The sequence below is a fragment of the Martes martes genome (assembly GCF_963455335.1).
Source record: "Martes martes genome assembly, chromosome: 8".
NCBI classification, from domain to species: Eukaryota; Metazoa; Chordata; class Mammalia; order Carnivora; family Mustelidae; genus Martes; species Martes martes.
In genome coordinates this window covers 50,424,554-50,448,065 of record NC_137895.1, presented here as the reverse complement: position 1 = coordinate 50,448,065, position 23,512 = coordinate 50,424,554, and the positions used below count along the sequence as shown (strand labels likewise).

Sequence of the window (23,512 nt, the reverse complement as noted above, 5' to 3'; positions counted from 1 at the left end):
TGTCGCCACAACCGGAAGTACTGGCTTTAATGCTTCCCAGTAGAAGGAGACGTATAGAATGTGCGTGGCTGGGCATCCTGACGATGCTGTATGTGCTGAGTCTTTCGGGGTAAACATCAGGAAAATTAGATTGTTGGAATAGCCAAGCTTTTTCACATTAGCTCTGCATTCTATCGACTATCAAACAATAGGTTGGAAATTTAGCTTAATTTTAAGGTTATGTTTATACAGGGAGCACTATCAATTATCAGAAACATTAGAAGTGTTGCCAAGTAAGTAAACTCAGAGTGAAATGTCATCTCTTAAAGACTGCTTAACAGTTGTCAGAGAATAGTCTGTTCGTTATTGTAGCACGAAGTAGCTACCCGAAAATTTGTTGAATACATGAAATGTTTTTGACAGAAATATCTGCATAATTGCTGTGTGTTATACATGCTCGTTATAGCCTAAAGGCATCTGTTTGAATTAGGGCTTTTTTCCCCTTGTCTGTGTAACACACTTGCAGACACAATGTGAGTATTTGCTGCTGTTACCCTTTTAAAAAGCATATCTCTTGACTCTCTCGACAGCCTAAGCATTCTAGAGCTAGTTTGCAAGCAACACATAACCTGGAAGAAGGAGAATTAAGTTTGCTTTCACTGAAGCTCTAGTTTCGTAACTTGCTAAAAGTTCCTTTTGGAGAGAGGTCATTTTTGAAGAGAATAAAGAATTTCATTTTTGTGTTTTTTTTAAATTTTGCAATCTGACTGGTAATCATTAACTATATTTAACAAAATACAGCCTCCTTTCAAAAGAAATCCCTGACAATAGTGCATTTTAAAACCAAGCTCTCTTTCCCAGCAGCCCAGGGTGTTTTGAAGATAGGAGAACAAGGGAAGCACTTTAAGCTGTAAAGTCTTGCAGAGCCACATTTAAGTGTTTTGGGCGCTGTATTCTTGATGCAGCATCATATTACAGGAATATTATGAAAAAAAGCTACAGGGAATTCTCAAACATGCCTAACACATACAGAGCTTTAATGTTCACATGGCTGGATCCATTCAACAAATGGGATCTGTGGGTCAGATGCAGTTTGCAAGCCACTATTATTAAGTCGTTTTACTTTTACCATTAAGTAATGGTTCCTTGTTAATATTATGAATGCGTGTGTTCTTTGCCCTCTCTGTAAATCTTTTGTTCCATTCTTTTTTTTTTTTTTTTTTTTTTTCCTCTTTGGCCTTACAAGAATGTGGGGGGAGGACATCCCTATCCACAAATCAAGGGCTTTAAATAGCCGGGCTAGAGCTGAATGAAGGAAATCAGGCTAGATAACATCTTTGTCAAATGTCTGCCTATGAACTCTGCATCACACAATTCAAAGGAAATTGCCATTGTCCTGCGCAAGTTAGGTGAACAAAGCATGTGTAAAAAGTCCTGTTCTGGTTGCCATGCGCATTCCTGTGCGACCGGAACTAGAATCTCGAAGGCCACAGATATGGCACGGCTTATGGGACATGCGGACAAATGAGAGTGTGGATTTGAAATGTGTGATGCAGACCGTCCGGTAATCATTCACCAGAAGGACACCTAATTCTTTGATATAGAACAATGGAAATCCGAAACAATGAGGAACGCTGCTGCGGTTGCTGTTATGACTCCTAGGATTACTATTGCTCCGACGATCACTACTGTCACTACTCTCCCAGCACCGCTACCTTCCCTAGTGCGATTCTGCAGTGTTTATTAAGTTCTTACAGCCGGCAGCTGTGCCGTGTAGTTAAGAGACATTAATCGTTCCTTGTGGGTTTTTTTTTTTATTAAAGACTTTTTTTTAAAATATTTTACTTATTTATTTGCCAGAGAGAGAGAGCACAAACAGAGGAGTAACAGGCAGAGGGAGAGAAAGAAGCAGGCTCCCGTTGAGCAGAGGACCCGATGTGGGACTCAATCCCAGGACCCTGGGACCATGACCTGAGCTGAAGGCAGAGGCTTACTTCACCCTCTGAGCCACCCAGGCACCCCGACATTAATCGTTTTTAATCAGCCCAACACACCAATGAGGTATCCACACTATACAAATTAGTCAATTGATGTTTATGTGGCTACCAAGTCACATAGCCTGTGCCTAGATGATCCCAGACCTGAATTCAGTGGCCTTTCTGGCTCCTGAGCCGTGTTCTTTAGCACCGTCTTAAACTTCCTTTCCATGTGTGTGTGAAGGGAATGGATCTCTGCAGGTACAAAGATGTCACCTCCAAACCCTTACAAATGAAACTGAGTTGCTTGGGGGAAAATTTCCCCAAGGCCAAAAGCTGCTTCTGTGGTACTCCAGAGCAGCTCCCGTATCCTGGAAACAGCGACTACAATCAAAGATAGCACCCTATAGACATCCCTCTTTAGAAAGAAAGAAAGAAAGAGAGAGGAATGGAAGGAAGGAAGGAAGGAGGAAGAGAGAGGGAGGGAGGAAGGGGAAAGGAAAGGAAAGGAAGGGAAAGTAAAAGAAAAAACTACCACCACCAACAGTTCCTCCTAAGATCAGAGATACCTACCCTTATCTGGCAGTAAGCCCAGACATACCAAAACATGTATCATCTAGAGCCAGGACTTGAAGCCCACGGTATCTACAGAGAGACAAGCACTTCTTTTCAATAGACAACTCATTCACAGAGTCAGAACACTCCCCGGGAAGTGACAGGGAGTCGGAAGAGCGGCGTCAGACAACGAGGGTAGTTACTAGCAGCCAGCGCCCCCCGCACACCCGCAGGTTCTGCCCTTCTTCAGTGTAACCAAGCAGAACTCCACGCGACTCCCATTAAAAGTCAGTAGACATTTAGTCGACATCCAGAATGTGGGCAGGCGCTCATGTTAGTTATTTACTACCCATCTCTGGCATTCCTTTTGGACATGACCAATGAGTTACAGCTGGTTTTTAGGCAGCGTGGCACACTCATTAACTAGCTGTCAGGAACAGCTACACCCTTCGGTCCGCAACGAAATGAATGCAAATCTGGATTTACCAGAGGAAAATTCCAAACAGACCAGGAAAGCAAAAATCACAGACACCCTCTCCATAATAACTGGAAAACTGAAATGTGTGCATTCTACAAAGAAACGCTTGACAAAGACCAAAGTTTCGTGCCCTAACACAGGACCGACATGGCAAAGGAAACCTGTGCAGCCAATTTCAGAGTCAAGAACACACTTCTTACCACAGCCCTCAAAGACAGGGATTAGTAAAATGCGCAAAGCCAAGTCAGTCACGATGCTGTAGCCATTTCCCGGCTTCCTTTGTCCACAGGAAGTGACCCTGTTCCTAGACCGTGGTAAGTCTGGTTGGTCAGAGCCAATCATGTGGCCCCATTCCCCTTGCAGGGCAGTTGGCTCGGGACCATAGGAAGAAACCACCTCTCCCACTGGATGTGGGCATTCCTGGAACCGCCACCACGAACAGCCGAGCCCATTTGGGGACTCGGAGGGAGACAGGCTGAGAATAAATCAAAGATAGTGGAAGAGAAGGATAGAAAGAATCTGAAGCCTCAGAGATTTAATCAACTGAATTTAAGCTGCTGAATTAACCAATTCTGGAGGTGCATTTTTGTCCAGGCTTTGCGTCACGTTAGATAAATAACGTCTTTATCGCGTCCATCTGCATTCAGGTTCCCTTTTGTACCCAAAAGCGTACAAGAGGAAATTTCTTTGGTGGGATACTTGAGAGATTCATCAGAATTTATTATCTACATCTTTATAAATTAGTTCAATTTCCATTAATCTTCCCCGCATACACTGATCTATAAGAAATATAGGGAGATAAAGTCGTATTTAATATGTCTTCTCATGTTTTAAAAATATACCCATTTTCCTGTCTCACTTTTGGATCTGCGTAAAGGTAGCTCTCCTGTGTCAGTGACGGCCTTGCTGGGAGGAAGAATTGTTGCTCCCATGACGGTGATTCTCAGAGCAGAGGTACCCGAGTTCCTCCTGAATCCAGGAGTGTAGTCAGGAATCACCATTTCTAACCAGCACCTTTTATGAGATCGATGAAAGGTATCACTACGACTCCAGGAAGAGGACTTCTTCCAGGAAGTTTAGGGTTTAGAACTCAGTTAAAAACCTTTTTGGAATATTTACTTCATGCAGAAGACAGGAAGTATGTTAGCAGCTGAGCCAGGTGGGTGGGCGATTTCCCTGTTTGTGAAGACTCTCTGGGAATTTTCCATTGTTGGTGTGGTCTGCACAGCTTCTCTGAGGTTGGAGCATGGAGTGGTCAGCGTCCATAGCTCGGACTAGTAATTGTGCCTTAATGTAAATATATATAAATATTATACACATATACGCTGGCTTTAAATGGAGTGTTTTAAATGACTCCCTCTGTATGGCAATGTGTATTTATATATATCATGGGTAAAAAATAAGTGTCATGGGTGGTCACATTCCAAAGAAATGAACACATGCACAAAAGCACCAGCCAGTGAATGGAGAGACCGTACAGAACAAGGAATTAAAGGCAGGAGACATACAGATTTCTTGAGGAGAAAGCCACAGGGAAAGAAGGGGGAAAATGTCTGGTGATGTCTATGAAGGACCTATGTGGGAAAGACCTGTATGGCATCTGTGTGGGAAGCAAGCATCTTTGTTCTTCCTCACATGTTGGTCACAGACAATAATATGTAATACATAAGATTATAAACACCACAGATACAGGAAATGTGACCATGTATAGCCTGTGTCATAGGCACCATGGCATTTATAGCTAATATTTTAAACATGATCACATATTAGAACAGGTGATAAACAAGAGGGAAGGAAACCAACCAAAAAGTTCATTAACAGTTATCTCAGAAAATTTAGCCTTTGCCGTCTTGACTGAATTTTTTTCCCCACAGACTTTTTGAAGGGAATAAAAGAAAAGGGTGAAGGAAAGTATACATGTAAAGATAAGAACAGCAGGATGGGATTCCTACTTTTATAGAAATCTAGAGACAAACAAGATGCTATTTATATTTCTGAGACATCAAGATGTCTTTTTGCTGAGAAAAACTCTTTTCGGAGCAAAACTGTTATTAGGAAAACAGTCTTCTAATACTGATGTGTCCTTTAAATATATTAGAAACATTCTTTTGAGCTAAGATCTTTAAAATTATTTCATCAAGATGCAGTTTTTCTTCTTGGTTGGTCATTTTTTTTTTCTTAGTGAAATCATCGTCCAAGAAAGCTAGATTTTTTTTCTTACTTTTAAAAAAGTGCTATTTTTGTGCATGAGAGAAGATAGTTGCTTATAGCATGGACTTTTCATAAGAAAGCAAAGACAGAATAAGCTAATTGCCGGAGCAGTGTGGTAGAGTGGGGAGAACAAAAGATGTGGAGCTGTACAACGTGGGTTGACGTGGTCGCTTCATTATATACTGGCCTTGTCATCTCTTTTAAGTCATTCACTGCTTTAGGGTCCCCCTTCTTCCATGTAAATCTGAACAGCGTTACTTGATTCAGATGGCCGTCAACTAGTCAGTCAACTAGACTGTACCCACTAAATCACTTTGTAAAGTATATATTGCTGTATTATCATCTGACTGATATAAAATGACGTCTATGATCTAATCCTGAATTATAATTTAAAAATGTTTGGGGACATCTGGGTGACTCCGTCAGTTAAGAGTCCAACTCTTAATTTCAACTCAGGTTCATGAGATTGAGCCCCACGTCAGCTCTCTGCACTCAGCACAGAGTCTGCTTGTCCCTCTCCCTCTGCCCCTTCTCCTGCACTCTCTCTCTCTCTCTCTCAAGTAAATAAATAAAATCTTTTAAAATTTTTAAATATTTAATTCAGTGAATGTGATCAGGAAGTGCAGTTCGGAGAGACATTTCTGGAATAGTATAAACAAAGATACATGGTTTTTAAACTGGTGGTATATCAATCGGAGAATTATCCATTTTAGACCAGTTGACCTGAGTTAGGTAGTTCGGGGCTTGTCTGAAGCTAGCTCCACTTGAGTTTGAAATAGACATTTTGGAGACAAGCTGAATGAAACATTTGGTTTTCGGAAGAAGGAATAAGACATTTTAATTTATGGATTCTGAAGAAAAGGACATTAATCCAGAGAAAACCTTGAGGGTGGGTCCAGGAAGAAGGTCTTTTCTGGAAGGACTAGGGAGCTGCATGCGCTCTGGAAGCGTGAGAGTGTGGAAGAAAGAGAACTGCCTTCTACAACTGTTTAAAAAATTAAAGGGTATAAGCTAATGTTCGGGAATAGTTAACATTTCTCGGATTGAATATTAAACTTCCTCCAAGGAAAACAACTCAACTGCTAAAGTCAGCCCTTCACGGGTGCCAAGAAAATACTGCTAAATTAGGGTTCTAGGAGAGATATGACTCAGTTAAGTATCATAGAGCTCACAACCCATAAACTATCCCTTTGTAGTCCTTGAGAACCTAAGAGATTACAAATAAATTTACTGACTCTTTCCTTCAGGAAAGGAAATGCCTAAAATCATGATTCAGCTTTTTAAATTCAATTTCCATGTGTAACTATTATAGCTGCTGGGAAATACCCAATACTCAAATCATTTTGTAAAACTATTTTTAAATGTTTTAGTCTAAGAACCAAATGTTCTTAGACATTTTTTTTCAAATTGAATAAATTTGACGTGTAACATTGTCTAAGTTTAAGGTATATGGTGTGTTACTTTGATACATTTATATATTGTAAGATGATTGTTGCTATAGCAACATTTATTTCATTATGTACTTATTACAGAAGCATCGTACGGTATTAGTATCTCTATTCATTATACTGTATGTTGATCTCAGTGGTTTTATTTACTACTCATTACAAGTTTGTACCCTTAAACACCATCTCTCTTATCCCTCTACCACCCCATCTCCTGGTAGCCACTATTTTACTGTTTTGTTTGTTTTTTAAGGTTTCACTTTTTTAGATTGATATATAAGTGACATGACACAGTAGTTATTTTTCTCTGACGTATCTCACTTGGCATAATGTGCTCACGGTCCATCCACATTGTCACAAACGGAAAGGAGTTTTCTTTCTAATGGCTGAATAATACTCCACTGTGTATATGTACCACTTTTTTTATCCATTCATTTGTTGATGGGCATTTGGATTGTTCCCATATTTTGACTATTGTGAATAACACTGTAGTAAACACAGAAGTACATATATCTTATCAAAATCCTGTTTTCATTTCCTTTGGGCGTATACCCAGAAGGGATTTGTTGGATCATCTGGTAGATCTCTTTTTAATTTTTTGAGAAACCTTCATATTGTCTTCCATAGTGATTGGACCAATTTATATTCCCACCAACAGTGTAAAGGGTTGCCTTTGCACCACATCCTTGCCAGCACCTCTTCTCTTGTCTGCCTGATGACAGCCTCTAACAGGTGTGAGGTGATATCTTAACTGTGGTTTTAATTTGCATTTCCTTGATGGTTAGTAATGTTGAGCATCTTTTCATGTCTCTGTTGGCCATGTTGATGTCCTTTTTGGACAAATGTCTATTTAGTTCTTCTGCCCCCCCCCTTTTTTAAAAGATTTTATTTATTTATTTATTTATTTGACAGACAGAGATCGCAAGCAGGCAGAGAGGCAGGCAGAGAGAGGAAGGGAAGCAGGTTCCCCGCTGAGCAGAGAGCTCGATCCCAGGATCCTGGGATCATGATCTGAGCCGAAGTGGCTTTCACCCACCCCAGGCACCCCCTTCTGACCATTTTTTAATCAGATTGTTTGTTGTTGATGTTGAGTTGACTAGTTCCTTATATATTTTAAACATTAACCCCTTCCCAATATATGGTTTGCAAAAAAAAATCTCTCCCATTCTGTAGGTTGTCTTTTCACTTTGTTAATTGTTTCTTCTGCTGTGCAGAAGCTTTTGGGTCTGATGTAATCTCACTTACTGATTTGTTTCTTTTATTGTTTTTTGCTTTGGCGTCATTCCCCAAAAATCATTGCCAAGGCCAATATCAATGAGCATCTTCCCTATATTTTCTTCCAGCTTCATGGTATCATGTCTTATGTTTAAGTCTTTGATCTATTTGAGTTCATTTTTGTGAGTGATGTGAGATAGGGATCCAATTTTCATCGTTCTCACCGTTTCTCCTGTTTTCCAAGCACCACTTGTTGAAGAGACTGTCTTTTCCTCATTGGATATTTTTGAATATTAATTGACTCTATATACTGGGATTTAATTATGGACTCTATTCCATTTCATTGGTTCATATGTCTGTTTTTTTGTGCCAGTACCGTAGTATATTTATTACTGTGGCTTTGTAGTGTAGTTCAAAATTCAGAAGCATGATACCTCCAGCTTTGTTCTTTTTTCTCAGGATTGCTCTGGCTGTTGGGATTCTTTTCTGGTTCCACACAAATTTTACAATTGTTTCTTCTATTTTTACGAAGAATGTCTTCAGTGTTTTGACGGGGATTGCATTGAACCAACAGTGTGGCCATTTTAATGATATTAATTCCTCTGATCCATGAACATGGGAGGAGTTTCATTTTGTTCGTCTTTTTCAATTTCTTTGAGCAAAGTCTTGTAGTTTACATTTTACAGATCTTTCATTTCTTGGTTAAATTTATTCCTAAGTATTCCATTGTTGTTGTTTTTTTTATTCTATTGTGAATGAGATGGTTTTCTTTATTTTCTTTATTTCTTTTTCACATGCTTCATCATTAATGTAAAGTAATACAACTGATTTCTCTATGCTGATTTTCTGTCCTGCCACTTTACTGAAATTGTTGACTAATTCAAACAGGTTTTTCACTGATTCTTTGAGATCTCCTATATATAGGGTCCTATTATCAGCAAATAACACGTTTTACTTCTTCCTTTCAAGAAATATATCCATTTCTTCTAGGTTATATAATTTGTTGGCACATAATTTTTCTTTTTTTTTTCTTTTTTTTTTTAAGAATTTATTTATTTGGAAGACAGTGAGAGAAGGAGAGGGAGCACAAGCAGGGGGGAGCAGTAGGGGCAGAGGGGGAAGCTTCCCTGGTCAGCGGGGAACCCTATGCGGGACTCGATCCCAGGACCCTGAGATCATGACCTGAGCGGAAGGCAGACGCTTAACCCACTGAGCCACCCAGGCGCCCCGGCACATAATTTTTCATAGTAGTCTCATGTACATCTATAGTATATCAGTTGTAATGTCTCCTATTACATTTCTAGTTTTATTTATTTATGTTTTCTCTCTTTTGCTCTTAGTCTAGCTAAAGGTCCCTACAATTATCGTAGTGAATTGTCTATTTATCCCTTAAAATCTGTTACTAACTGCTTAATATATTTCAGTGCTCATGTGTTGGGAGCATATATATACTTATATTGCCATATCTTCTTGATATTGATCTCTTTATCATTATATATTGACCTTCTTTGTCTCTTGTTACCCATCTTGGCTTAAAGTCTATTTTGCCAGATATAACTGTGGCTGTGCTCATCTTCTTTTTCCATTTGCTTGGAATATCATCCTCCATTCTTTCATTTTTGAGCCTGTGTTCTTCTTTAGAGCTAAAATGAATCTCCTATAAGCAACATAGAGTTGGGTCTTGGTTTTTTTTACCCATTCAGCCACTCTGTGCCCTTTGATTGGTGAGTTTAATCCACTTACACTTAGGGTGATTATTGATATATAAGGATTTACTACTGCCATTTTATCTTTTGCCTTCTGGTTATTTTTTTTTTTTTTTAAGATTTTATTTATTTGATAGTCAGAGATCACAAGTAGGTGGGGGCCGGGGGGGGAGCAAGCTCCTTGCTGAGCAGAGAGCCTGACTCTGCTCTGGGATCATGACCTGAGCCAAAGGCAGAGGCTTTAACCCACTGAGCCACCCAGGCGCCCCTCTCCATTGTTTCTTTTTCCTTCTATTTCTGTCCACCTCTGTGAGTTTGTGGCTTTCCATGTTGATTTTCTCAGTGCCCCCATTTTTTGTTTCATGTCGCTACTCTAGATTTTTGCTTTGTGATTATAAAAAATAGTCCATTTTCTGCTAATAGCAGTTTATCTTCTTTTGCTTATAAAGTCTCCATCCTTTTACTCTTCCCTTTTTCTATTTTTCATGTCACACATTATCTCTTTTGATGCTGTGATTTTGTTACCAAATTGTAGTAGTCATAGTTATTTTTAATCATCTTTTCCTTTAACCTTTATATTATAGTTAAGAGTTTAACATACCATTCTAAAAAAGTTACAGTTCTAATTCTGATTATTGATCACCTTATCAGTGTATTGTATACCTTTGCCTTTTCAGCTTGAACAGCTCCTTTCAACATTTCTTAGAAGGCAGATCTAATAATGGTGAATTCCTTCAGCTTTTGTCTGTCTGGGAAAGCCTTTGTTTCTCCTTCATAACTAGAGGATAACTTTGCCAGATAGAGTATTCTTGGCTGGAAGTTTTTATCTTTTAATATTTTGACTAGGTCATTCCATGCTCTTCTAGCCCAAAACGTTTCTGCTGAGAAATCTGCAGTAGCCTAATGGGAGTACCTTTGTAAGTTACTATCTTTTTTCTCCCAGCTGCCTTTAGAACTATTTCTTTATTGTTGACTTTTGACATTTTTAATATAATGTGTGTTGGAGATGGATTTTTGTTTTGTTTTGTTTTGCTTTGAGATGGCAAGCATTTTATTAGCTTCATGGGCTTGTACATTCAGTTCTTTCCCCAGGTGTGGGAACTTCTCAGCTATTATTTCTTTAAACATGTTCTCTACTTCCTTCCTCTGTCCTCTTGAGGTATCCATTATTCTTATCTTATCTCTTCCAGCGGAGTCAGTTCTCATAGGGTTTCTTTACTTTTTAAAATCTAGTTCTCTCTCCTCTTCCACTTGAATAGTTTCCTTATTTCTATCCTCAAGCTCACTAATTCTCTCTTTCATATGATCTGCTTTATAGCCAATGCATTCTAATTCATTCTTTGTCTCATTTATTGAGGTTTTCAAGTCTCTAGAATTTATTTTAGGTACTCTTTTTAGTAAAGTACGCCTTCTCTTTATTCCAGAGATCATTGTGTTAACTTTCTGAATTTTCTTGTAGCTTGTTAAATTTCTTTATAACAGCTCTTGTAAATTCTTTATCAGTTCGGCTGCCGTATTGCATGTCATTGGGCTTGGTTGCTAGAAAATTGTCACTTTATGTGATACTGTATTACCATAGTTTTCCATGGTATTTGATGAGAATTGCCTCTGCCTCTGTATATGAAGTAGGGAACACCTGTCTTATTTAGGCAGAGTTTTGTTTACTTTGATTCTTAATAGTTCAAGAGGCTGGTATTTTAGAGGCTTCCTTTTGTTTTCCAGAAGGTGGCATTATAGCACATGTTTTTGGTTTCTCTACCCAGCCAGAGCTGACTCCCCACTAAGACTGACAGCAAACATATAAAAGGAAAAACAAACAAAAACAACAACAACAAAGTGTGGCAACAGAGGAAGAGACATGTGTACTTAGCACTTGGCCTTTGGGTATGCCTACTGGCTGGTAGGGGTATTCTCAAGTGTGAAGGGTCGCAGTGGCCAATGAGCAGTCCTCTTGACTCCTGAGGCAGACGGCAGGAAAGCTTTCCTTCAGTTCTCTTTGCCTACTTCCCTTCCCTTTCTTTCCCCCCACCCAGCCCCAGTCACTGCCATCTCTTCTCAGAGAGAGCAAGTGTTCCTCCAGCTGCAGGGCATGACCAGGCAGACCCTCACTCACTGCCTTCACCTACCACCTTCTTTGGTTTTGCTGGCTCACTGCTGGCCAGCTGCCACCCTCTCTCTGCCACCACTGTCTCTGCTACCTGTGGGCTCCACTGTCATTTCCCTGACTCTGACACCTCCTCTGCAGTCCAGTGGATCTCTCAGTGTCCTGATGTGCTATGTGGGGACACCTTTTTTTCTTTCTCTTTTTCTTTTTCTCTTTCTTTCTTTCTTTTTTTTTTTTTTCCTATTATGAAGTAGTTGTAAATCAGAGAGGAGAAAATAAGAACAAAGAATAAAACTCAAGGCACCATGATGTTGATGTCCCAAAGAAATTTTCTAAGTACTGATTCTAAATCTCTTTCATCAAAATAAAAATAATTAGAACTACTTTAAAAATCACATTATTTCTGGGGTGCCTGGGTGGCTCAGTCGGTTAAGCATCAGCCTTCAGCTCAGGTCATGATCCCACATTGGGGAGGAGTCTCTGCTCAGCAGGGAGCCTGCTTCTCCCTCTTCTTTGCCCCTCCCCCTGCTTGTGCTCTCTCACTCTCTCTCTCTCAAATAAATAAATAAACGCTTTTTAAAAAATCACATTATTTCTATCATGAGCAATTGGCCAACCACACAAGAAAAGATATAAATGTTATGTGAAAAATTGGTTATAAGTGGTTCAAGTTCAAATACAATTTCATATAACAACTACCTGAAGAATCATTGAAATGTTAAGAAGACATTATATCTTAAATGGACTTTCAGGTATGTCACCAACAAACTTGGAGTATTAATTGTTGCTCATCTTCAATAATACATAATTTAATTTCCATTATCACATAGATGTCTATCTTTATCTAGTATTGAACATTAATTAGTCTTTCTATCTGGCTAAAGCTGACATTAGCTGAAGTATGAGCTTAACCCACAGCTTCTATGCATAAGTGATTTGCTGAAACCCAGCAGCATGGTGTTGCACACATTTATTCATTTTACTTTGGTGCTGTTAACTGTGTGTATATGCAGAGTGAACTACATGAATGGTTATGTGGAGAGAAAAAGAAATATGTAAAGAGAATAGATAAATAATGAACCTTTGAAAAATATGTAGTGTTTCTGTTTAAAAACTTACAGAATAAAGAAATAGTACTGAGACATATTAATTCTTTTTCTGTGAAGTAACATTAATTTCACCATTTTCAGTCAGGTGAAATGTTGGCCTACAGGTGAATTTTGCCCCTAAATCTTGGGGAATCGTAAAAACTGAGGTGAAAAGTCAATTCATGAGACCATGTCTTCCTTTACCTCACCTGTGTGTGACTGTTCACTTCAGAATGCCTTATATCCCCAAACCCTGCCATCTTCTATGAAATAAAAATGCCTCTTAAATACTGTAACTCAGGAGCACACCAAAGTATCATTTTAAAACTAACCACACTGCATGTTTTTTTGTTTTGTTTTGTTTTTTAAGCTTAATTATAATCCTTAAGTGAAAACAAAGAAATATCTTTCCTATCTGTATTTTTTGTGTGTGTGATAGGAAAGAAGTGATACTTTTCCTCTAAAACAAGTCTTCACATTTCTTCTTACATCTCTTTTTCTTTTATCTCTACTTTGTCATTTTCCCTATTAGAGGGGGGGGCAAAATCATGTTGTCTTTCTTTATTAGAAGGAAACTGTTCATGGCCATGTCTCTCTACACTTAAAATTACATTGAACATAAAAGATTACACTGCACATAGAAAAAAATAATCTAAAATTGCACATTGTATTTAATATCTATTTTCTTGTACATCTCCCCCTGCCCCATTAGACTCTAGGCTTCTTGAGGCCAGGAGACATTTCTTATTTATTTTGTACACCCAGTCCTCCTCTGATTTATAGTTTATCAAGTATCAATTAGAATCTGATGAGCCAATGAGTAACTTCATCAGAGTATAGAAGTTTGGCTTTCAAAACTAATCAGGACACTGAAAGTTTTAAATGGTCCCTTGTTGATCTTTGCCCTCCATTCTGAAGGTGTCTGAAAGGCCCTAGAGGAAAGGCTGAGACTCCAAAGTATTGGCTCCCAAATCAGTTTTCATGAGAAGTGCTGTGGCATGTTAAGGTACACACTCAGGCTGACGTTGATAAACACTAACTAGAGCAGATTGTGACTATCCTCATCCTTGAACAGATGAAATGAGCCCAGCAGCAGTGAGGACACTTTGCTACAATAATCCAATAAATACTTTTAAAATGATGGTTACTTTTTTCTTTTGCATGGAAGTCTAAGAGTAAAGCCAAGTAGAGAAAAAAAAAAAGACCACGTTCCCTTCCCCCCAATACCAAGCAGAAATTCCAGAGATTTTGCCAAAACTTCCTATAGATTTATCACTTCTTAGGAGACTTTGTACAAAATCTCCTTTGCACTATAAGAGCCAGATGTTACTGTCAAATTGTAACCATCCAGGCTACATGTGTACGCACATTTCACAGTCATCTCTAACTGCACACAGGAGGCACAAGAAATAGAAGTTATGACCTAACTCAAGCTTTTTCTAAGCTGGAGGAAGATTGCCACCAGCCAGTTATGGCAGATGGTTTCTCTTTACCCAGGCCTCCCACCACTAGGGGGCAGGATCATTCTCAAGTGAGGAAACCAGGAAAACAAGGCTGCCAGCCCAAGAAAAGTGTTGTATGCAACAGAGATGGGATTTGTATAGCTATAGCCAAGTCTTCTCCTCACACTGTTGCACCATTTGTTCTGAAACAAATTCTTCAAACTTTAGACACACCATGTTCCTATCTAATTACCAAAAAAAAAAAAAAAATTCTTAAATAAATTAAATAATTTTGGACCACTTGGTGTTAGAGAGTACCCTGAACTTCACTCCCCTATGCTGGTGTCAGTAACTGAGAGTTGACCATTTTAAATTAAATTAGAAGCTCCATTTTTCCTTTTAGAGCTTTCCTGGGTAGCCACCAAGAATTGTTACATACAAATTATTCCAGCCATTCCATTTCAGTGAAGACGTAAAGTGCAGAAGGTCTTGTCTGGGCATGAGAAGAGGTCAGGTAGATGATCACAAAGCCAACCATGGTGTACCGGAAGAAAAGCTGCAGAATAAACAAGAAAACTGGAACATCACACCTGGTATAAACAAATCCCTTCTTTCCCTACAGAGTCAGGAGTACTTTGGGAAAATAAGTGTCAGGGTGGGGTGGCATGGGAAATTGAGTGCAAGATCTAGGTGCACAGAAAGTATAAAAATCTGTAGGGCATATGGGCTACCAAAGCCTAATGACTACTCGCAGAAATTATTAGGAGAATGGTCCCCTTACCCTGATTCTATCAGGATAACCTATATGAACTTGTTGCTGTCTTTTGGGTTTGACCAACACTTGTGGAAGTTCATATGGTTCAATCAACAGTGTAAGTCCTGCTGAGGGAAAGGGGATGCTTTGCCTCCACCCATCCTGGCAATACAGGTCTGATGCAGGATTTGCACTTAAAGATCAGAGACCTTTACATGACCTTCCCTGGAGCTCAAGTGTTCCATTGAGGGACCCAGGTGCATCCTTGTAGGGCAGGGAATGTGTTGCAGTGGAAATCAAGTGAATGAGGCACTGACATTCCTGTCAGAAGTAACATTTTGTCTGCTTTCTGTTGGGGGATTCCACTGAAGATCTGATTTGTAAAAGAGGGGAAAGTTTCTTACACCTTTTAAAAACTGATTCAAAACCTGTAGAATGTGCTCATTTTGTTAAAGGAACCCCAATATAAATCTTGACTTCTGGAATATTGAAGTTTTAAAACTGTTAATCAGAGGGTCATGAACAAGTGTGTTGATTACCTCATTTCATGAAAGGCAGGGAAAAATTTTCATTCTTGGTGATGGTAATCTCCCTCCCGTTCAGTTCATGTCATATTCAAAGAAAATACATTCAAAATAGAACTGTGAAATTTTAAAGGGTGAAAGGCATATTTTCTCAGTACATGAATGAAAATAAATCTTGACGAATGGTTATATACAGAAAGAGAGCCCTTTTTTTTTCCTTCTTTTTTTTTTTTTTTTGCCTTTAAAGTATTGGGGACCAAGGGTGAAAAGGGGTGTTGTTCAAAACACAAGTCAAAAAAAACTCCCGTAAGTCTATACACCACATGACATGAACGGGCCTTCATGGTTCATGATCATGTTTGAAGTGTTTATGTAGAAACTGGACAATTACTTGTGTAATTGTGTAGGCTGTGTCTACTTATTGAACTTGGTTGATGCTTTTTACTACAAATAACCAATTAATTTAGTCCAGAAAGCAGTTGAGGTAATTGAGCAATCGGTCAATTTATTTAATGACATTTTCTCCAAATGGTAGGGATACATTCTTCAGTCCGTTCAGGGAAAATACGAAGGTGATTGCCCTCATGTGGTTAAAATTGCATCATAACACCCACTTTTTCAACGAGCTGACATAGACATAAAGGACTCTCTGGAAGTCTAAAAACAAATAGCATGTTTGGCAAATGTTTTTAATATGATCCCATATTTAGTTCAAAATTTGAAATAGCTGAGCTTATCTGTGAGATGTTATTTTGGGAGACGTTAAAATCCCCTTCAGTGTAACTCTCCCTTTAAGAGAGTTACACTGAAGGGGACTTTCGTGTTTCACAGAAGAGACGAGGGTTTTAAAATCCTTTTTTTAGTAAATAACTAGGGGAATCTGTCTTACTCTATACTACTGTGAGAATGAAAAACAATCTACATGAAGAAAAGATTGTGCTAAGGAACAGAAGTACCTCTTGATTGAACAACGGTCTTAAGATTTCAAAGCAAAGTGGACAAAACCACCTCCCAGTGGCTGGCAAAAACAAAAGATATAATTAGATTAAAAATCTGCTGCTTACGTGAAACCAAAAGACCCATCTGTACAGAGATCCGAATGAAGGGCTATTTTCTTTCAAAGGTCAACTTAAGACTCTACATAATGATCTTCCTTACTTTACAGCACATTGTACCTCATTTTTTTCAAAATGAAGTTGGTAAACCCAATTCCAGTCTCATTTCATTTACTGTTTAGATTAGTACTAAAAATGAGCTACTAATGTCTAGGCCCTTTGTTATGAAGGATTTTCTTTCAATGCCTATCAGAAGGGTGGCTTAGCTGTCTAAGTATCAGCTTTAAATACCTAGACTCCGTGGAACCATAGGTTGGAATCTCAGGAGGGCTGGGGAACCCCTTAATTATTCTGAAATAGATGGTGTAGCAGGTCATTTCCTACACAAGTGCCCTTCTACAAAATCTTCAAAACCAAAATACTCTGTGGACATTAAGAATTCAATCACTATTTTCCTTTTGTTTGGAGAAATACTGGTTCGCTGTAGGATCTCAGAACTCAAAAAGTATATGCTTTGCTTTTTTGTGTCCCTTGCACTTCCTTAGCCCGCTGTACCCTACACTCTGTACAAACTTTAACAATATTTATTTGCAGAAAGATTGTACTTTGCATTTGGCTAACTTGTCCAGTGTAAGGATGAATATGCAGAGAACCACACTTTTTGAAGTCCGTGTGGTTAGAAAGGGCTTTCCTGAATCTTCCCGTGATATGTTCTAGTGATGGGTTCTTTTTAGTTCTCACGCTCTTATTTTAACATTGTATTAACCCAAAGCACTTGAACTTCAGAGCCCTTTGTTGTGGATGGTGATGTTATTTCATTCTGGCTGGAAAGCCCTCTTTTACCTACTGTGTCTGAGATGTTGAAATCCAACAACTGAGTGAGAGATTTGCATGACAAGCTTTTTGAAAATTTTAACTCTGTCTTAACATAAGGGACTCAAAATTTCAGTGAGCTAAAAGTTTGCATGCCAAGTAGACAAGGTGCCTAAAGTGTATGAATTTACCACGTGCACAGACTTAGTAGAAACAGAGTCGTCAGAATCCTCTAAGTAAACAAGTTAGAGGACTTGGCGACTTGTTCAATAGAACAGTCATCATGAAATCCATGCCTTTAAAGGGGACTTCTTTAGAGCTTCCACAGCTGGTAACGAAGGAAGAATCTCCCAGAGGGAGAGAGGAGATCAGCTGGACCTGTGGGACCTAACTCGTGTCCTCTGGCATTCATCTGTCACCAGAAGCCTCGTAAACCAGAGCTGGACCCTGTTCAGGAAGCCAGGGGCTTCCTCTGGCCGTGGTGACAATGGGGGAATCCCGAGATCCCAAAGAAGAAGGTGAAACTGGAGGGGAAATCAAAGCCACACTCCTCCTGAATCGGATCTGGATTTGAATTAACTTTGGGGGGGGGTAGGTAAAGGAAGAAAATGGGGTTCCTCGGAGCTATACAGGCAATTAAAAGAAGTAGAAGACTCGAGTTGTTTGAGCTTTAGAAAATGATCTTAGGGGAGGTGATTTCGATTCCCTATGCCTTGGTTTCCCTGTTAAAAAAAAAAAAAATGGAAATAATAAGGCATGGGCCGTCCTGGTCACAAAGGGACGGGAGCTGCTAAAAGAAAAAGGATTTTAGCTTTTATATGGTAAACGCTTGTATAAAATATGACTCATGTATTACGATGCAGGGACATAGACTGCCAGCCACACTAACGATTCATAGGCAGAGTTGTTATCTTTTCAGTTCTTCTAGAGGTGTAGTGGCCAACCATGTTCTTGATGACCAGAATCCTAAGAGGCAACTGGTTTCTAGGTGTCAACACTTAGTTCTAAGCTAGGAGATGCCCCGAGGAAGATTAGAAACTTGCGACCGCAAGTTTGGTGTCCCAGAAGATTTCCAGACTAGAGTTTGTTTCCTTTCCCTTTTTATGAATGGCTGTAGTATTACGCTTCCGTCGGCATTTTCTCCCAAAGCCATTCATAAAAATAAAAACAAAACAGAATAACAACAACAAAAAACTTTCTCGGCACCGTCTGCAGCCACCGGGTACCAGAGGCTGGGAAACCATCCTGGCAGCCTTCTCCCCAACCAGCCCTGAGAGCATTCAAGGGTCTGTTTGTTTGGTGGTCTGAGAAGTATGAAGTGCTGTGTGGAAGGCAGCTGGTAGGAGTTCTGTGACACGGACTAGGCCGGGAGCCAGGGCTGGCTGAGGTTCAGACATTGTCTTTCCCCTCATTGAAGTGTCAGGACCTAATTCATGGAAAATCGGGTGAGCTGGCAGCCCTTTCAGAGGATTTCATTGAGCCCCGCAGTGTGCAGGAGTCCCATGAACACGGGATCCTCAGCCAAAAGAGGAGGGGAACTTCTGGGCAGTAGAAACCAGTCAGCCTGCAAGAATGTGTGGGGATTTGAAACGGTTTGGGAGTAAACGTGTACAGGTGTCATCGGCAGGAAGAAAGAGAAGGAAGAAAGTGGTCTGTCCTTACAAATGACTCTTTTGAAATGAATACTCTCTCAGCGCACACTTTTGAATCCTAAGAGGCAAGAAGTCCTCATCATCCTTGGCTCAGGACCACCTGGAGAAAATATCATCTCGCAATCTGGGCTTTTATGATGTCATCTCCCCTGTGATTTAAAGTCAAAGGGAAGAGCTTTTTCTTTTCAGTGAACAAAAGTGTTTTGTCGCTTTAAAAAGTTTTTATCTTGTTCATCTAAAAAAAAAGCTCTGATGATTTTTATCTAACATTTTTTTTTAAAGATTTCTTTTATTTATTTGAGAGAGAATGAGCATGAGCAGGGGGAGTGGGAGAGGGAGAAGCAGACTCCCCACCGACCAGGGAGCCTGATCCAGGTCCAGTCCCCAGACCCTGGAATCATGACCTGAACCAAAGGCAGACGCTTAATCGACTGAGCCACCCAGGTGCCCCAGCGTGTTTAATACGTCAGCAATAGGACCATCATACCATCATAGAAATTCCGAAAGGAAGGAAAATGAATAGGAGCTCTATGCCCCGTGATATGGTGAATTTGCCCCAACTTCTGTTATTTGGGAGAACTGTAGTGATTTTATTTTTTTCACTTGTGCCACAAAGCTGTGTCACGATCCACCTCAGAGGGGCACGGTTGTGTTTGCAAGTCCTAGTGATGTGTAGATGGAAGAAGTAAGGCTCCTGTTTAGACTTGAGAGTGAGTACTGAAAGTAATCCATCAGAAGGCTTGGGCTTCAGCTCCTACTCTTACATTAACCAAGAGTAACTTAAATATCTTTCGAATATTATCATTATTGGAAAATTAATTTAGGTTAGGGGCACCTGGGTGGCTCAGAGGGTTAAGCCTCTGCCTTCAGCTCAGGTCATGGTCTCAGGGTCCTGGGATCGAGGCCAGTGTTGGGCTCTCTGCTCAGCAGGGAGCCTGCTTCCGCCTCTCCCTCTGCCTGCCTCTCTGCCTGCTTGTGATCTTCTCTCTCTGTGTCAAATAAATAAATAAAATCTTTTAAAAAATTAATTTAGACTAGGTAGAAAAGCTTTCCCTCAGATAAGAAAATTCTGTGCTACATACATAATTTAAGAGCTACAAATGTAGGTATAACAAAATAGTCTGCAAATGAAACTATCAAGAAAGTGAACAGACCCACAGAATGGGAGACCCACAGAATGGGAGAAGACATTTGCAAATCATTTCTAATGACACTCACATCCAGAACATAGCAAGAACTCGTACAACTTAATAATGAAAAGACAAACTTTAATATGGGCAGGAGATTTGAACAGACATTTCTGTTAAGAAGATTTACAAATTGCCAATAAACACATGAAAAGATGTTCAACATCATTTGTCATTAGGAAACATCAACTCAAAACCACAGTGACATTGAACTTCACACCCAGTAGATGTTTATAATTAAAAAGACAGGCAATAACAAGTGTTAACAAGTATATGGAGAAATTGGGACCCTCATGCATTGCAGGTGGAAATGTAAAATGGTGCAGCTACTTAGAAGAACTAGCGACTCCTTAAAAAGTTTAACATAGAGTCACCTGTTTGACCCAGAAATTCCACTCCAAGCTATCTATACCCAAGCAAAATGAAAACATGTCTCTACTAAAACTTATATATAAATGTTCATGGCGTTATTCATGATAGCAAATGGTGGGGAAAAAAACCCCTCGAATGTCCATCACCTGGCGGGTGGATAAACAAAATGTGGTATATCCATAAAATGGAATGTTATTCAGTCGTAAAGAGAAATGAAGTGGAGATGGGAGTTACGACCAGGGTGAAAATACGGTGCCAAAGAAGAGAAGCCAGACACGAAAGACCATGTACTGTAGGATTCCATTTACATGAAATGTCCGGAATAGGCAAATGTATATAGACAGAAGGCTGAGTGGTTGGTTAGGGATGGGAGGGTGACCAGGAAGGTAGGAGGGAGTGGGGGGAGCAGTTGATAATGGGTATGGGGCTTTTTTGAGAGGAGGTGAAAATGTTCTAAAACTAGATCGTGATGGTGACTTTAGAACTCTCTGAATATACTAAAACTTTGAATTAGGGGTGCCTGGGTGGCTCTGTCATTAACCATCTGCCTTCGGCTCAGGTCATGATCCCAGGGTCCTGGGATCGAGACCTGTATCAGGCTCCCTGCTCAGTGGAGAACCTGCTTCTCCCTCTCTCTCTGCTGCCCCCCCTCACTTGTGAGCTCTCTCTCTCTCACTGTCTCTTTCTGTCAAATAAATAAATTAATTAAATCTTTTTAAAAATTTTGAATTATACACCTTATGGGTAAATTTTATAATATGTAAATTGTATCTCAAGAAAACTGAGTGTTTTTGAACAAAATAGCTCCTTTCGCCCCTCCAGTGAATCCAATTTTTTTAAAGATTTATTTATTTATTTATTTATTTGACAGACAGGGAGCCCAATGCGGGGCTACATCCCAGGACCCTGAGACCATGACTTGAGCCAAAGGCAGAGGCTTAACCCACTGAGCCACCTAGGTGCCCCGTGAATCCAATTTTAGAACCAATATTTTGTCTCTAGTTTGCAGCAAGTGTCTATATTTAAAACATGTATACTTGATTATTTTCATTATGTATGTTTTCCTTTAAAATGTAACAGTTCTTTTTGTTTGTTTCTTCCTTAGCCACAACAAGTCGTTCAGAAGAAGCCTGCTCAGGTAAGAGATGGTCATTATGATTTTTCCTTCTGTGAAAAAGATATGACCCCAAATTAAATCTCTAATTAGAATTTTTCTAGTTTTGATTATGTTGGCATTACAGTATTCTTGCAAATTTGTTGTGTCCTTCGGACAAAGCCAGGAATACAGAGTCTGAGACTGTGTCATTAAAAACTGCCTGGCTAGCTCAGTCCCTAGTGCATGGGACTCCATGGTTTTAAGTTCAAGCCTCACGTTGGATGTGGAGATTACTTAAAGATAAAATCTTAAACAAAACAAAAACAAACAAACAAAAAAAACCTAGACAATCAAGGCCTGAAGTATACAAAGTAAATATAAATAGTTTAAAAAGTAAAATTTTAATTTCTGTTCCTCATATAAAACAAATACTTAATAATCTTATCATGTGTTTCACCAACCCTAAACATCAAATTTTGTCCTTTCTTTCTATCTATCCATATTCCCTATTGACTTGATACAGAACTTATTAGCTGAAAAATATATTGTGATTTATGACAGGAACACGATCTGTTTATTGCATTATTCTATAACCTTTGATAATCCCAAAACACCCCCAAAGAAGGCTGGGAACTGGGAAATTAAGGGGTCCCAATTTTGCAGATTGATGAACCCTCAGGTTCTACCTCATTGGCTGAATCACAGTTTCTGAAGTTTTGGCAACATCAAAATTAAGAACCAATTTTAGTTCTCTTATTCTTTATGCCTGGTGTTCCTTGTCCTAAATATAATCCATACATAGAAACTTAAGAACCATATTTATTGAGGAAGTTTATCTTGAAGGGAAAAAACTCTGAAGAATGAACTAACCATGATTGCCAAGTATTTGATTTCTTGTTAAAATTTCAGAGTATCCCCACTATTCTCCACTTCTGGCTTTAAAGAGGTGCCCAGGAGGGGTGCACCTCAGTGGCAGTCAGTTGAGCCTCTGACTCTTGGTTTCCACTTGGGTCATGATCTCAGGGTCATGGTCTCTGGGTCATGGTCTGAGGGTCATGGAATTGAGCCCCGTGTTGGGCTCCACACTCAGCTCAGAGTCTGTTTGAGAGTCTCTCTCCCTCTGCCCCTCCCCTGCTAAAATAAATAAATAAATCTTTTTTAAAAAGATACCCAGGAGATCTGAATGTATCATACAGAACCTGCTGAAGTAAGTTGTTACCCAGTGCCATGGGTTACCAAGTTCTGTTCTTTGTAGAGCTCCTTCATATATTTTTAAATATCCATGGGATCTTTTCCTTGGAGGTCTCTTAAAATGTACTTTGCACCCTGTCCTCTTGGGACAATGGTGCCTTGCCTGGGAAAGACCATCCAAGCAATCTTAATGTGTCTAGTATTCTTTACAAATGCTGCTTGAAAGAAAATTGAATCTTCTAAACACATGTAAGCATATAGGGAAAATGTGTCAAAAATTACATGTGTGTTTTAAGTAGAGTAAAAGCAGAGTTAACATGAAAAAAGAATTCTCACGGCTGTCCCCATAAAAGCCAAGAGTGGTAGGAAGTACTAAAAATAAATACCCAGTGTTTGAGTGTTTGTAAACAATATTTAACAGAACAAAATATAAATAAAAACATTTTAAGTGGGCGATTCCAAATATATTTAACCTCTCATCCTTCATCAGTAAGAACTTCAAGAGGAAGTAAATTTGAAAGTCAGTCCATTTGGGCAAAAGGACACTACAGCGTTCAGTGTTGCTTCACTGGCTACGAACAATAGATTAATAACCTGTGATCTGTTAATGACACTGATTCTGTCTCTGTTCTTGGTGTTGTAGGGAAGGTAAAGCAAACAAAAACAGCT

The 23,512-nt window shown here is 39.4% G+C and overlaps 1 protein-coding gene across 1 annotated transcript in view; it reads left to right on the top strand.

The window, feature by feature from the left end:
• HMGA2 (high mobility group AT-hook 2) overlaps nt 1-21,962 on the top strand; it is a 125,979-nt gene extending 104,017 nt beyond the window's left edge. The window contains exon 4 of the mRNA XM_080811791.1: nt 21,662-21,962. Coding sequence (XP_080667917.1) covers nt 21,662-21,751 — 90 coding nt within the window. The 3' untranslated portion in view covers nt 21,752-21,962. The remainder of the gene's footprint in view (nt 1-21,661) is intronic.
• The last annotated feature ends 1,550 nt before the right edge of the window (nt 21,963-23,512 follow it).